The sequence below is a fragment of the Arachis duranensis genome, chromosome 9 (genome assembly GCF_000817695.3).
Source record: "Arachis duranensis cultivar V14167 chromosome 9, aradu.V14167.gnm2.J7QH, whole genome shotgun sequence".
Taxonomy (NCBI): Eukaryota; Viridiplantae; Streptophyta; class Magnoliopsida; order Fabales; family Fabaceae; genus Arachis; species Arachis duranensis.
The window spans coordinates 2861026-2875828 of NC_029780.3; the positions used below are offsets into that span (position 1 = coordinate 2861026).

At 32.8% G+C, this 14803-nt stretch overlaps 3 protein-coding genes across 3 annotated transcripts in view; 1 reads left to right on the forward strand and 2 right to left on the reverse strand.

The window, feature by feature from the left end:
- LOC107464050 (uncharacterized) overlaps positions 1-2104 on the reverse strand; it is a gene marked incomplete in the record, with an annotated part of 2314 nt that extends 210 nt beyond the window's left edge. Inside the window, 4 exon segments of the mRNA XM_052254531.1 lie at positions 1-380; positions 1194-1291; positions 1600-1688; positions 1900-2104. Coding sequence (XP_052110491.1) covers positions 284-380; positions 1194-1291; positions 1600-1688; positions 1900-1909 — 294 coding nt within the window.
- A 798-nt stretch (positions 2105-2902) lies between these two features.
- On the forward strand, positions 2903-4591 carry LOC107464048 (pentatricopeptide repeat-containing protein At2g13420, mitochondrial-like). Its single transcript, XM_016082946.3, has one exon. The coding sequence runs from the start codon at positions 2971-2973 to the stop codon at positions 4522-4524; it is 1554 nt and encodes a 517-aa protein (XP_015938432.1). The 5' UTR covers positions 2903-2970; the 3' UTR covers positions 4525-4591.
- LOC107464049 (uncharacterized) lies at positions 4580-8054 on the reverse strand. The gene is made up of 9 exons (XM_016082947.3): positions 7791-8054; positions 7209-7285; positions 6657-6885; positions 6392-6546; positions 6200-6245; positions 6020-6111; positions 5763-5859; positions 5468-5524; positions 4580-4979 (listed from the first exon to the last, which is right to left on the reverse strand). The coding sequence occupies exons 1-9, from the start codon at positions 7935-7937 to the stop codon at positions 4806-4808; spliced, it is 1074 nt and encodes a 357-aa protein (XP_015938433.1). The 5' UTR covers positions 7938-8054; the 3' UTR covers positions 4580-4805.
- Between the last annotated feature and the right edge of the window lie 6749 nt (positions 8055-14803).

Here is a 14803-nt window from a genome sequence, read left to right on the forward strand (position 1 = left end):
TTTTGTTCCCAGCCACACTCTCCTCGGTATACCATTGCTAACTTACAGGTTTATCCTCTCGTGTGAAAATTTTACAAGACCTTATCATCTGTTAGTTTTTACCACTGACTAGATACTTTTATCGGTCCCATACTTGGCTCCATCTATCAAAGGTGAAAATTGGAGCATGACATGGTTTTGTAAAATTTTCACGAGAGGAAACGGATGACAAACTAAAGAATGACATTGCCAAACTTATCCCAAAAGTAATATACATTGTTAAATCTTTGGGTTCATTGGTCTTTCAATTATCAATCCTCTCAGTGGGTTTCCCTTCAGGAGTTTCTCCATTTCTTTCCTTAAAACCAAGTTCTGCCAAGTCCTGCTTAGCCATTAGGTTCCTGTAAGAAGCCAATGAATAAGAACCATGTATACCAAAAATAATGCTAACAGTAATCATGTATCAATAATATACGCTGAGCATGGACACAGATAAAGATGACCAATAAAACTTTCCAAACATTACATTTCACCATGAAAAATACTTTGGATTATGTGAAGTTAGATTCCATCTTCCCTATGTAAAATTTTCTGCGAAAATTACACAAATTGGTAGTGTGTGGATATGACTCCCATGTTGTCAAACTCCTATGCAAAGTGAACAACCAAAACTGAGTCTTAAGAGCCTGAAAAACAATTTTGCATCCATTGAAGAGAGAACCTTCATCAAAACTATTGGTTGTTTTACCTCTCATCTTACAATAACCTTATGCGTCAATATACGTTTTTTTCTGATCGCATTAACTCTTCAAGAACTGCTCCCTAATCTTTTAACTTTGGTACACGGTCATCAAGGAGATTGGTAATTAGCAAATTCGTGTGACTGTATTATTACCTTTTTTTAGTCACATGCTCAATGAGACATCAATATTAGTGGCATCGGTCACTCCTTTTCCCATTCTCAAAACTGCATGCTCACTCAAACAGATCACAAAAACTTTAGAATGGTTATTCCAAATCCGCTGAATGAGTTTTTTAGAATGCCACACACTAAGTGAGTTACACCACAATATTGTGCTCCAAAGATTAAAAACATGACAGAAGAGAAAAAAAAACAGTGCACTAAAAACATTCCAACTTATGCTAACCTACACAAAGAAAAACACTACAGCCAATCAAATATGATATTGATAACACAGAAAAGCCAGACTCACTTTTCCATTCGGCACTGCAAGTACTTTTTCGAGAAGTCCCTGCATTTTTCAGACTGGTGACCCGCAGTTTTCAGACAACCCAAATATTCTTTCTTCTCCTGAAACAAACGCAACACACACAAAATTGATGAGAAATAATTTAACCCCCTAACAATTCCCTGAAAACATCTTCCTTATTACCAAATAAAGGAAGAATTAATTACTTTCTAAGATATCGATTTTATCAACATATTGATTGTATGAATATTAGCATTAAGGAAACATTTACTCATTATCGATTCAACTAATCGTCCAGAAACAAATACACAAGTTGCAACGGCTTATTTCCCGAAATTCAACTATAACCATAGATATAATATAGGTTAAGACTCAGTTGCAGATTGAGAAACTAAGATGAAAGCATTACCAGGTCACATAAATGCATGTGGTCTAATGGGAAAATACCCTTTTCAGGAGGCACTGGACGGAGCCCTCTATTGCCACCAAATGCGCCACCTATTATAATCAATAAGTGTATCAAACCAACTATCAATCATGTTCTTCACTATTTCACCAAATTCAAACGATAGAAGAAAAAATTCATATTTGAAGAAACATAAATTTAAGCAAAAATTCCTCAAGCGCTTCAATTAAAATCCAGCTAGTGCTTATATAAATCACTTAAACCCTAATAAATTTGGTGAGGAATAGAATAAGCAAATGGTACCTGCACTCATTTGTAGGAATGGAAAAGGTTTCGCAGAATCGGAATCGGAATCGGAGAGAAAGGAGTTTTGAAGTGAGGTGGAATTTGGAGAATATTGTTGCGTGTTGAGTGTTGAGTGTTAAGCGCGGGAGCTCCGTCCGAAGAGAAGAAAGAGGCACTGTTAAGTGTTAACTGTTTCTTCTTCTTGCGTGTTTCAGCTTTACCATTGTTTTAGGTATCTTAAATTAAGAATTATATGAATTTATTTAATATATATTGGACAAAAAAAAATTTGGAAGTTTAGTAAATATATTCTAGAATTACACAAACTTTTTTCAAGATTTATAGTCATGTGAAAATAAAAATGATGTGATAAGCTAAAAACTCAAATAAAAATATATTTATATAAAAATAATAATTAAGAAGTATTCGATAATTCGACATAATTAATTTAATTACTTAATATTTTAATTTTTATTCTCGTATAAATATCTTTGTAAGTAGCTGCATAAATTAATTATTGAAAATTTAATCCAAATCTAAATTTCACATTCATGGGCTAAAATAATTTCTTATTCTCAAAAATAAATAAATAAACATGGTGAATAGACACTTTTTAATTTAAATATGGAAACAAAAGTGGAGTTAGACTCGAATATGGAGAATACAGGTGCTTCACAGCTATGTGATGTCAATGCGAGTTCTCTATCAGTAAAAAAATTAAAAGCGTCCGTTTTCTAGCTTTCCAAATTTATATTTGTCCAACCACAAGTCGGACCATGCGATTTTTTAACCAAAATTTTAAAATCAAACAACTCGCATGGTCCGATTTGTATACTCTGAGTTTTTTCAATTTTTTAACACAAATCAGACTCTCTAATTTATGTACTCTGAATTTTTTCAATATTTTGAACACAAATCAAAAGGTTGTATACTTCCATAATTTTAAAAAACATCAAAAATTACCATGTTAAAGAGTATCACTCATTTTACTTCCATATCAAAATTTGTTAGCCTCTGAATAGACTTCCCTTCAAGTGTGCTTCACTTCACTGAGCTGAAACACTCGTAAGAAGAAGAAAGCTACATAACATGTACATGGCACTTGCCAAAGCTCCATCAACACCTCACACCTATGCATACTTCCTCTCTCGCCGTTTCTTCGCGTCAACACTCCAAAACGACGCCGTATCGTCACTCCCCACTCTCCAACCCTCAAACGACGCCGATTCACTCTCCCGCATCCTCCTCACTCACCACAACCCTTTCCATGCCGTGGAATCCTCCCTCCAACTTCACGGCGTCACCATCACCCCTCACCTCCTCTCCCAAACCCTCCTCCGCCTCAGACACCATACCAAGATCGCATTCTCCCTCTTCACCTACGTCAAGTCCCTCCCTAACCCTCCTCTTACCACCGCCTCTTACAACCTCCTCATCGACGTCATGGCCAAGGTCCGCCAATTCGATGTCGCCTGGCAGCTCATCGTCGACATGGACCGCCGTAGCCTCACCCCTACTCCCAACACCTTCTTGCTCCTCATCCGCCGCCTTGTCGCCGCCGGCCTCACCCGCCAGGCGATTCGTGCTTTCGATGATATCGATGCCTTCGCGGAGAACAAAGTTAGTTCAGAAGAATTTTGCCTCCTTCTTGACACGCTCTGTAAGTACGGTTATGTAAAAGTCGCTGTTGAAGTTTTCAATAAAAATGTGCATAGGTTTAGACCCGATGTGAAAATGTACACTGTTCTGATCTATGGTTGGTGCAAGTTAGGGAGAATTCGAAAGGCTAGAGAGCTATTTAGTGAGATGGTAGATAAAGGAGTTGAGCCTAATCTTGTTACTTATAATGTGTTGTTGAATGGGATTTGTAGAAGGGCTAGTCTTCACCCTGAAGATAGGTTTGACCGGACGATAAGAGAAGCAGATGAGATGTTCGATGAAATGCGCAGCAAAGGGATTGAGCCAGATGTGACTAGTTTTTCTATTGTGCTCCATGTTTATAGCAGGGGACATAAACCGCAGTTATCCCTTGATAAATTGAGGTTAATGAAGGAGAAAGGTATTTGTCCGACGGTGGCGACGTATACTTCGGTTATAAAGTGTCTGTCTTCTTGTGGGTGGCTTGAAGATGCTGAGGCTTTGATTGATGAGATGATGGAGAATGGAGTGACTCCAAATGCTGCAACATACAATTGCTTCTTTAAGGAATATAGAGGGAGAAAGGATGCTGGTAGTGCTTTGAAGTTCTTTAAGAAGATGAAGAGTGATGGTTTATGCTTGCCAAGTTCACATACATACGGCATTCTGATTAGGATGTTTTTGGATCTGAATAAAATTGGGGTTGTGGAAGAGATATGGAATGATATGAAGGAGACTGGGGTAGGACCAGATTTGGATATGTATACCATTCTAATTCATGGGCTATGTGCAAAACAGCGTTGGAGGGAGGCTTGCCATTATTTTGTAGAGATGATAGAGAAAGGGTTTCTTCCTCAGAAAGTTACTTTCGAGAGCCTTTACAAAGGGCTAATACAGGCTGATATGTTGAGAACTTGGCGGAGATTGAAGAAGAAGCTTGATGAAGAATCCATAACATTTGGTTCGGAGTTTGAAGAATATAAATTAAAGCCATATAGGAGATAAACTATGGCAAAACCCTTAAACATGATTGTTACAGAAGTTAAACACAATGCCACACATCAAGAATAATATACACATTTATCATTGCTTTTGATAATGTATTTATACATATTTGCAGCTGCCTCTAATCTCTAACATTTGGTAAATGAGCTAAACCTCATTGCTGTACCCATAACTCACTATTCCTAATCCTAAGTAATAATCTTGGATATAGATATGCTATAATTCATGCCCTTGCCAACTGCAAGAAAAAGGCATAAGCAAGAAATGCAAAGTACAATTAATCAGTGTAGTTCTACTTGATTTGAATATGAATTCGTATGAAGATCTGATACAACATAACATTCAGTGTTGTGAGAACAAAAATCGAGCTTTTTACTTGACCTCTGTGCACCTGGATGCTGAATGATTACTAGAACTTCATCTTTGGAGCTTTGATAATGTGAACTAGAAGTAGGCTACACAAGCATAATGATTGTGTTAGTAAAAGATGGATGAAGTAAATCAGAGATACTTTCAATGTCTTCAATTATAAGAAACAATCAATTCTTTATTCATTTAGTAATTAGAAGTATGTTGAGGAGGATTAATTATTTCTTCTTTTAGATAGTTCCATGCTTTGAATGAATGCTTAACAATTAACAAGATACTACTCAAGAAGTAGTAAACTATGCAATATTCAACTAAAGAAATTTACTCTTTGCTGATCTTTATGATGGAAGAAGGAGTATAAATTCCTTTAGATATCTTAGTTGATTAAGCCATTGCCTCTTAAAGGCAAATTTTGTTGGAATATCTTTGCAATTCTTTTCAGGTGAATAACATTCTTATTTTGATGAAGTTAAATTAAATAAGAGAAAAGACTATTCAACTTTCTATGTTTTCAAGTAGCAACACTTACCACCAAGAAAAAAGGGACACCAAAAAAAAAAGTAGCAGCACTTACCACCCCAATGTGCCATTCATGACTACTAAATTCTTTAAAAGTTGCTGCATCCATTTCCTACACAATAGTGTACTCAGTACGGTTAAAAGAATGACATTATTCTATTCATTATGGAATGAACGCCTAGTAAATCGGTTAAAGGTTATAATTTGTGATCTAATCTACACTTATATGATAGAAGAACGTATAGAAGATCTAAACTATTTACAACTTAGTTTCTTACAAATGTTCTTTACATATAATAACATTTTAGTTGGCATTCTTGGCCTCAGTAACGTGAAGATAGGTAACTTACAATACTGTAGGTGGGAGGCACCAGAGTCTCGCCTTTACATTTTGTGGCAGGCATAATAGAGAAGTGTGGTGCCAAATCTTGTGACTTGAAAATCCATCTAAAGGTAAAGAAAAAGAACAATAGTTTTATGTTAGCAACAGACACATAAATCATGAATAGTATTCTAGTATTTTGTAGTAAAATGATGATCAATTTTGTACTGTTTAGAGAATTGAAGTGGTATTGACAGTATTGTATCCTTGGATATATATGCATACCCTATGTACAAAAAGATGCAGAGTTGCACCCATTCTCTGATTAATATGCGAATCCAGTAATTCTCCGAAGAGTCGTCCACATTCATGCATATCTATAATTAATATCCTTGTCAAAATCACTTTCATATTCATAATATTTATGTAAGTTTATGAGTGAAGCACATAATTATATATATATACCACAATTTCTGCCATAGCTACAATCTGCATTGCACCCTGAAATTTCCTGCACAAAGGAAAGGAAAGCGTGTCTATAATTAAGCATAGTTTCTTCTTAAAGGGCTAAGGTATATATATGATATGATATGATATGATATTTGAGAAGAAATTAGTCATAATAAACACTTTTAATTGAGATACTTTGGCACTTACTTGAACATTGTGTACTTCTTATACACAGCATCATGCATTGTATGAACATCTTCATTTTCTATAATGCTCAATTGTTCTCGCAACACTAGCAAGTTTTGGGAGATATGGCGGAAAATCACATAGAATGAAATAAAATAATTTAGTAGCAGAAGTACCTGTACATTTGGTCAATTACAAAAGTCAGAAATCAGCATAATTAGAACTAACAAACACATAAATTTACAAGATAAATTGCAGATTGAGAAAAAATAGGTAAGAAACTCACAGTGAAGTATGGCACACAAGCCTTGTAACCAACTAGTGTCAAGTAAAACACAAACGCCAGCGCCGCAGTTGTTCGCCGTTCATTTAGAGAAAGACGCTCACACATGATGCAGTAACCATGAGATATGAGCAAAAAGGAGACAAAAGCAGCTGTCTGAAATAGCACCCCAGTTACATACACTCCAAATGACATCCATAAAGAACATGCTTGAAAATTGTAGCATGGATACCTGCAAGAATTGTATAAAAAAAACTTACTTAAATCTTTGAGAACAACAAATACAGATTTCAATTACCAGGATAATAAATTTTCTATGAATCCACTCTCTTTATTTGGTTGATACTTGATACTCACGCCACTGGCATGGAACATGAATTTATCCGTAGAAGTCTAGAACTATCAACCAAGATAATATGTGTGTGTCTATACTCTATACTGGATGCAAGATTGAGCAATTCTAAACCGTAAGCTGTATAATTTTTTTTTCTCTCATATAGAAAAATAAATAATAAAGAAAGAAACAGAGAAGAAATAAACTAGTCCAACATTTACCAGAAGAGAAAGGATAGCATGAGCTGCAATGCTTTCATCAATGGAACCGAAGTAAGAGTCCACTGCAACTTATTGCACTGCTCTAACAAAATAATATCATAAAAACAAAGCAGTCACAAACACGAATATTTCAATTCTGGAACACAAAATTTCAGTCCCTCCAAAATTTCTCTTATTCAACTTTTCAAATTCTAAATATAACTCCGTTTTTCTTTTTCAACAAGACACTAAGACAACTCAATCTTGCACATTTTATGCTAAGCACAATACAAAGGCTTTAGTCTCGATCTCTCATCAGTCTCTGTCTAACGAAACTTAGATAATTGAAATTTTTATACTTGATTGACACAAAAATTCTCACCACACCTAAATAAATTTAACCATAATTATGTTATCGAGCTAAAATAATTAATTAAAAGGAAAAAACAAGATCAAAGTTTGAACAACGAAACAGAGTCGGAGCTACCAAAACTGGAAACTCAAGTGCATCAATATGATCATAACTACTAAACGTTAATCGTCATCGATAGAATTCAATGAAATTGAGGAAGAATTGAATAGGAGCATTCGAAATTGAGGAACCTGAGAATGGCGATTCCTGTAAGTGTAAGCTGTCCAAGAGAATGCAGAGACGAACCAGATCGACAGGAACGTCAGGTACACCGTCGGAACCGCACGAAACGACTCGTCCAATCTCACGCCCGAACTGCCACTACCGGAGTTCGCCATTTCGTTGCCGGAAATGTTTCTTTCTCCGCCGGCGGCGAAGGTTCTCCGATTTCGGTTTTTGTTTAGTTTTGTTTTCAGTCTTGTGACTCTTTTTTAAGTGTAGAGAGTTGCTGCTTCTTCTTGTTGAGTTGTTTTGTGAGCAATTTATACGCCGGCGAGTTGCACACGTCTCAAACCTTTCCATTTCAAATGTGCCAAAAGTCAAAACTATTTACTTTTTTTTTCAAATTTTTTTAATCGAATAAATAACTATTTGTATTCATAAAAGATAAAAATACTGACATATGTATTCACACTAAATCAAAACTAAATTTATACTTACGCAAGATGTTTTCTATGTGACAAAAATACCCTATTTTTGAAAGGTTAGAGTGCCACTTAGAGTACTTTTGTCATACAGAGGATATCTTATGTGGGTATAAGTTTAATTTCCATACATATATCAGCATTTTCATCTTTTATAGGTATAAATTGTCATTTATTCTTAATAATATACATAAATTTAAGTAAGAATTTAATTTTAACCGTGGAAAGTAATTTTATTCTTACATGAAATATTATTTTAAAAAATTAAAATAAATGATTGTATAAAATATTATATATTGTTAATATATTAAAATTAATTTTTTTAATTAAATTATATTATTTACAAACTTTGATATTATATGCGAATAAAAGAAACTGATTCCTAATATTTCTATAGCATGGTTTTAAAAGAAAGGGGGGAAAACCCTACATAGGCTGATATGCACATCAAAACTGCAGTTTAATTTAAGTTAGCTTCATCGTCCTTCTAGAATTAAATCATTTTCATTATGTAGTGACATTTATTTTGGTAAGAGAAAACAAATATTATTATTGTTAGTATGTAGTAGATGATTTTTTTAACTTGAACTATGGGGTGTATCATATATACATAACTGATTAAGATTATATTTTTGGTCAGAGAAAGAGTAAAATTTGTCTACTTTAATACCCACTTTTAATACAAATATCATTGCTATTTTGAATGTACTTAGAAATTTTGTGGTTAAGGTGGTACGTCACCGGCTTTCTTGGTGCAAAACCATGATAAGTTGATAACTTTCCATATAATTTAATGGGTAACATCTGTTGATTTGGTTTTTCTTAATTCTCAAGTGCAAAATGGAGTCATGCACCAAAACCACTCCGTGATTTTGTAATCAATGCATCAAGTAAAAACTAAAAGTTATTTACTATTACATCCTTATACTATATATAGATTGTACTAACTATTTGGTGACTAATAATTTTTAAAATTGTATTTAAAAGAGAGATTGAAAAATAAAAAACTGAAAACAGAAATTAAATTAAGTTTTTATATTATATTTAATGTAAAATATATTCGATTGAGTTATATTTCAGTATTTTATTTGGTTTAAGATAAATATAAAAATTGAAAGATAAATTTAAAATTTAAAAAGTTAAATGAAAATTTTTTTAAAAAAATATATTATTAAAATTTTAGTCACCATTTCTAAATTTTTTAACCCTTTATTTCTCTACTTTTTAGAGATATTAAAAGAACTAAAATTTTATATTTCAAAATTAAAAATTTTTTAATTATCAAATATAATAAGTCTCGGTCTCAGTCTCAATCTTAGTCTTAATTTCATCCTAAAAAACAAACACAACTTAATAGACATAATATTTTTGTTATTCATACTACCACTCATCAAAAGATTATCCACATTCAATCTTACAAGTTTTCCTAACTGATGTTTTCTCCCTTTTTCCCCCTTAGCTTTAGGTGATATCATTCTAGTGAAGAGACTGATAAAAAAATTACTCAATAAAAGAATATTTATAAACACTAGAAATTAGTAATAATAAAAATTACTTTATAAATATTTTAAATTATTTGACAACCCTAATTTTTAACATTTGTCTAGTATAATTGCCTTTATCCTCTTTTTGTATGTATTAAAAATATTACACACTTAAAAGAGTTTATTTTTACACAAACGCATATTATTTTTAAAATTTTAATACTTGTCTTTAAAATATTCATAATCCAGAATAATAAAGTCATAATTCAATAACTCATAGCATTATTATTTGACAATATTTTTGTTGAAGAAGACGTGAAAGGCACTTCAAAGTTCTTCTCTATCTAATTTTGTAGAACTTCCAATTATATTATTGATTAAACATGTAACCAACTAACCATAAACAAAGTTCCTTGCCCCCCTTTTCTTATCTTAAATTAAAATTAGTAAGTTTTCCAAAATATACCACTAGTGACAATTAAAAGAAGAAAAAAAAAGGAAAATAAAGGTGTCATTGAGACGTTGGGGGAGAATTTAGAATAGTCACCAAATCATTATAGAAAGAACTAAGAAGTGATGTTGGTAATGCATTTGACCAACTAATTTACAAATTTTATGCAACGCCATGTTGACTTTGATTTAATGTGTTAAAAGAACTATTTTTATTGATTTTTTTTAATTTAAAAGGGCAATGTTTAGAATGTACCAAAAAATAAGATTAAAAATGGTAGATGAAGATGGTCATCAGAATAGAAACAAAGACTTTAGGTAATCAAATTCACTAACAAAACTACTTTTTTTTACATCCTATCCAATCAAATGCATCTACATCTTTTTCTATATATATTATTTGTCGTTATGCATAAAAAAATAATTTCTTGATCTCAACTCATATATGTAATATCCGGTTAGTGATAAAAGGAAAAAAGAATGTTTTCAAAGCTCAATTCATTAATATTTCTTTATTTTGAACACTACTAAAGATTGCTTGAAACAACCGAAAGAAGATTGCTTAAACTTTGGAAATAAAATAAGAAAAATATGTTATAATCGGTTTTTGTTTTCATTTTAATATTTTATATTTTTATAGAATTTTGTGGGGGAAAAAAACTGAAAACGATGAAAATATTTTTTTACCCCTTTTTTGTGTTAAAACATTGTTTTATTTACTATACTTTAGACTTGCAAGTTTAGTCAGATAATAAATGAATGTCATACATACATGACAATTATAAAGCATAAATTAAACCTATATTTATAGATTAATGGTCAAATTGATTTTCGAAAGATTGTACGATTGTCATTTTTGTCCTAAATTTTTTTTTAATCAAATTAGTCCTTGATGAGTTAATACTCAAAATAGCCCCTTAAATTTTGAGACAGACTCAATTTGACCTTCAAAATATCAATTGACTCGATTTGAACTCCCAAATTTGAATAAGTGACTCACGTTAGCCTTTCTGTTAATCTCCATTAACGACACACTTACCTGGAACGTTAAGTGACGCGTGGGCTTGACAGGTGAGCTTATTAAACAACGTCGTTTTCTCCTTGGCGCATAATCTCTCTTCAAATGACAGTGTTTTCCATTTTGAGGTTAAAATTCAACAACACCAATGATCAAACCACTCAAAACAGGAAAACTCTTCTTCTTCTTTTTCTTCATCCTCTGCATGCAACATACTGTGGAAGATCAATGTCGCTGCTAGTGTAGGGCGCTGGCAAAGCTTGTCGCACGCATTTTCGTTTGTTAGCACGAGGAAGAAGAAGCTGCGCACCACTGTTTCTTCAAAAAAGGTTAGTAATGCAAGCATTCTATGTTTGGGTTCAATGTTATGTTTTGTGTCTTCTCTTGGTTGGAGTTTACAAGCCATTAATTTGTGCTCTATTTGATACTCAAATGGATTAGGTCCATTGTGAAAGAAGATAGTTTTAGTTATTGATCCTCTTCTGTTATGTTTTTTTTTTTCTTTTAAAAGACTAATTATGGTTAACGTTAACTATGTTAAAAGAAGAAAAGATATCTAAATTAGTCAAGTCTACCACTTCTTTATGTACCAGTTTCTGTCTATAGATAATTTCAATAGCTGAGCTTTTTTCTGAAAATATAAAATGAGAAATTCATGAATGAGTAAATAGATTATGCTTGTCAATGTGATAATGCGGAGCTGTTAATTATGGATAACAAAAAATTGTGTAGCTATTGTTACACGGATAAATTTTATATATGAATTTTTATATTTTATTTTGAAAAAATATTAATTGACATGTTAATGTGGAATCATCTAATGCATGATATGAAAGGTCTTGGATATTGAAGTTAATTTGTTAATTGTTTGGATTATATTTATAGATGGGTGATTTGATAATCATTGTCTGTCATTACGGAGGCAGCTTTGTTACAAAGAATGATGGCAGTGTAGTTTACAAAACAGACAATACGGATGAATTAACTAAACTAGATGAAGATAGATTGGATGTATTTTCACTGAAGGATTACTACAAGGAGCTACTACAAATGCAAATGCACCCGATGATGGTATATAAATCGTGGATGCTCCACAGGCTTCGGAGATTGACATCACTCAACCCACGGTTTCACAGCCACAAATTATAAAGCAGGTGCCATTATATAACACATTAATTAATTACATTTACGAAAATATCATGTGTTTATTCACCATCTATCAAATATTTCTAATTACATGTAGCAACTTCCAGTGTGAAACCAATGCAAGGAGCTAGTTTTGGGACAACATCAAAGTTTTGCAGAATTTATGAAATTTGTTCCCCTCCAAGATAGAGATTAAATTATGTTTTCTTTTGTGGATAAATTGATAAATGTAATCCAAAATGTGTATTTTGAGGTTATTTTGTGGCTGTTTTGTGGCTAAAATTTGTATCAGTGGTTGTTTATGCCTTTTGTCATATCTTGTATAGGGCTTTATTTTGGAACCTTTTAAATAGTCCTTTTGTTTTGTGACTGTGATGATGACATTCTAGACATCACTCTTGATTTATCATGTGTTACAATGGTCATTGTCATGACTATGATTGACCTATGAAATCAAATTCAAGGTTTATTATTATAACTTATTTTGTAATTTAGAGATTTGGTAAATAAATTACAAATTAGTTTATTATTGGTATTTGTAGATTTGTAATCAGTCTCTTGTTTATTCTTACCATTTTATTTTTACAGATTTAGTCACAACTTTTAATTTACAAAATCATACCTGTTTGTAATATCTTTACTAAATTTATAGGTTTAGTCAAAACTTACAATTTACAAAATAGATTTGTATTGAAAAAAAACATAATTGTAATGACATTAATTCAATTTTATTCATCACTTTCCTACACCTAAGGCATAGCCAATGGCTATAACGACAAACAAAACAAGAAAAAAACTCAAAATACTATTCCATACTTTTAAAATCCTAATTTCAGCTTCTATTGCACTAATCTTCCAACACACGTTCATCTTCCAATACTTAATGGTATTTTCAGTTTCATGTCTGCTAGTCATGCCGTCTTCTTCCACGCTATTTGCCCACACAAAAAGTCCACACCATCTATTTCCAGAGGTCTATCACAACAAGAACCACAAAATAAATTATGCATGTATTACAAAAAAAAAGATATAAATTCAAGAAGGAAGCAATTTAAGAACTCACATTATAGTTTGGACATCCAAAAAATGACCTCTCTGGATTTGCTTCTGTTCCAGACCAACGAAGAATGGGACGCATTCCACAACCACACTAGTATGAAACCTTTCCAGATCTAGCTCGATTTGGATTCCTATCCAAATTTCCATGTGAATGAGATCTGTTGCAGCTTCCGGAACCTTGGCTGGTGCTCCTCATCATCTTCTCCAACCCAAAGAACGATATCAACTTGAGAATTTGGCACTTGTTAGGGTTTTATATTCATTAAAAGGGGGCTAAATTGAGTCTAAAAGATTTTTTTCTATGTTAGCAATGTTTAATAAAGCCACCTGTCAAGTATACATGTCACTTAACGTTCCAGATAAGCGTGTCATTAACGGAGACTAACAGAAGGACTAATGTGAGTCACTTATTCAAATTTGGGGTTCAAATTGAGTCTGTCTTCAAATTTTAGGCGCCATTTTGAGTATTAACTTCATTTTTGTCCCAAAATTTTTTTTAATCAAATTAGTTCTCGAAAGATTTGACATCAATTACGTTTGTCCTTCCATTTATGGGCTCACAGATTCTGTTAACGACAATACACGTGGACTGTTAAGTGACATCTAAGTAAGTCCAAAACGACGCCGTATTGCAAGAATCCCTATTACTAAAGTAACTCTCCCATTCCCCTTTTCCCTTTCACTTTTACTTACACTTTTCTCTTTTTCACCCAAAACCAACGAAGAGTCACCGAAACAGAGTGAGAAGAATAAGATGCTCTGATCAGTCGTGGAAGCAATAAACAGCGATGCCATTCACATTGCGATCGCTCCTCCTCGTCACGGTCTGAAGGTCACTAGTCTTCTGCGATGGTAGGCACCATCTCCGGTGAGAGGTAAGTTCTCTTGCGTGGCGAGTTTCTTCTCTATTTTTTTTCTTTTTTTCGTATGAATCATATTCGTTGATTTTGAATGTTGGTTTATTTTAGGTTAGGGTTTTTGTGCTGGGGTAGTTGCTGCTAGGATTTTGCAATGGTTCAGACGTTTTGTATGTTGAAAAATTTTGGATGCTTTGTTTTGATATCGCCGAATACAATGTGTGTGGATAGATGAAAATTTTTGTGTTGTTTAGTTTATGTAAAAAGCAGGGTTTAGTGAAATGGTGTTCATTTTAGATTAAAGTAGTGATTGAAGTTTTGTTGCTGAAACATAAATAAATTGAACAAGAAAATAAAAATAATGAAAAGCAGAATTCACTCTCATGATTCGCTGTTGCTATTTTTAATTTGTAGATGGAAAATCATCCAATGACATTTGTTTTTCATCATGGTGAAAAGTTTAAATGTGACGAAAATGGATCAAAAATTTATGAACCAGACAATACAAAGGTGTTAGCGAGAGTTAAGGGGATATGCTAGATGTTT

Coding starts and splice junctions, on each gene's coding strand:
- LOC107464049 (XM_016082947.3), bottom strand. CDS start 7,937: ATGGCGAACTCCGGTAGTGGCAGTTCGGGCGTGAGATTGGACGAGTCG. Junction 7,286..7,790: donor ACAGGAATCGCCATTCTCAG/GTTCCTCAATTT, acceptor TTGTTAGAGCAG/TGCAATAAGTTGCAGTGGAC. Junction 5,860..6,019: donor TGCATCTTTTTGTACATAGG/GTATGCATATAT, acceptor CTTTACCTTTAG/ATGGATTTTCAAGTCACAAG.
- LOC107464048 (XM_016082946.3), top strand. CDS start 2,971: ATGTACATGGCACTTGCCAAAGCTCCATCAACACCTCACACCTATGCA.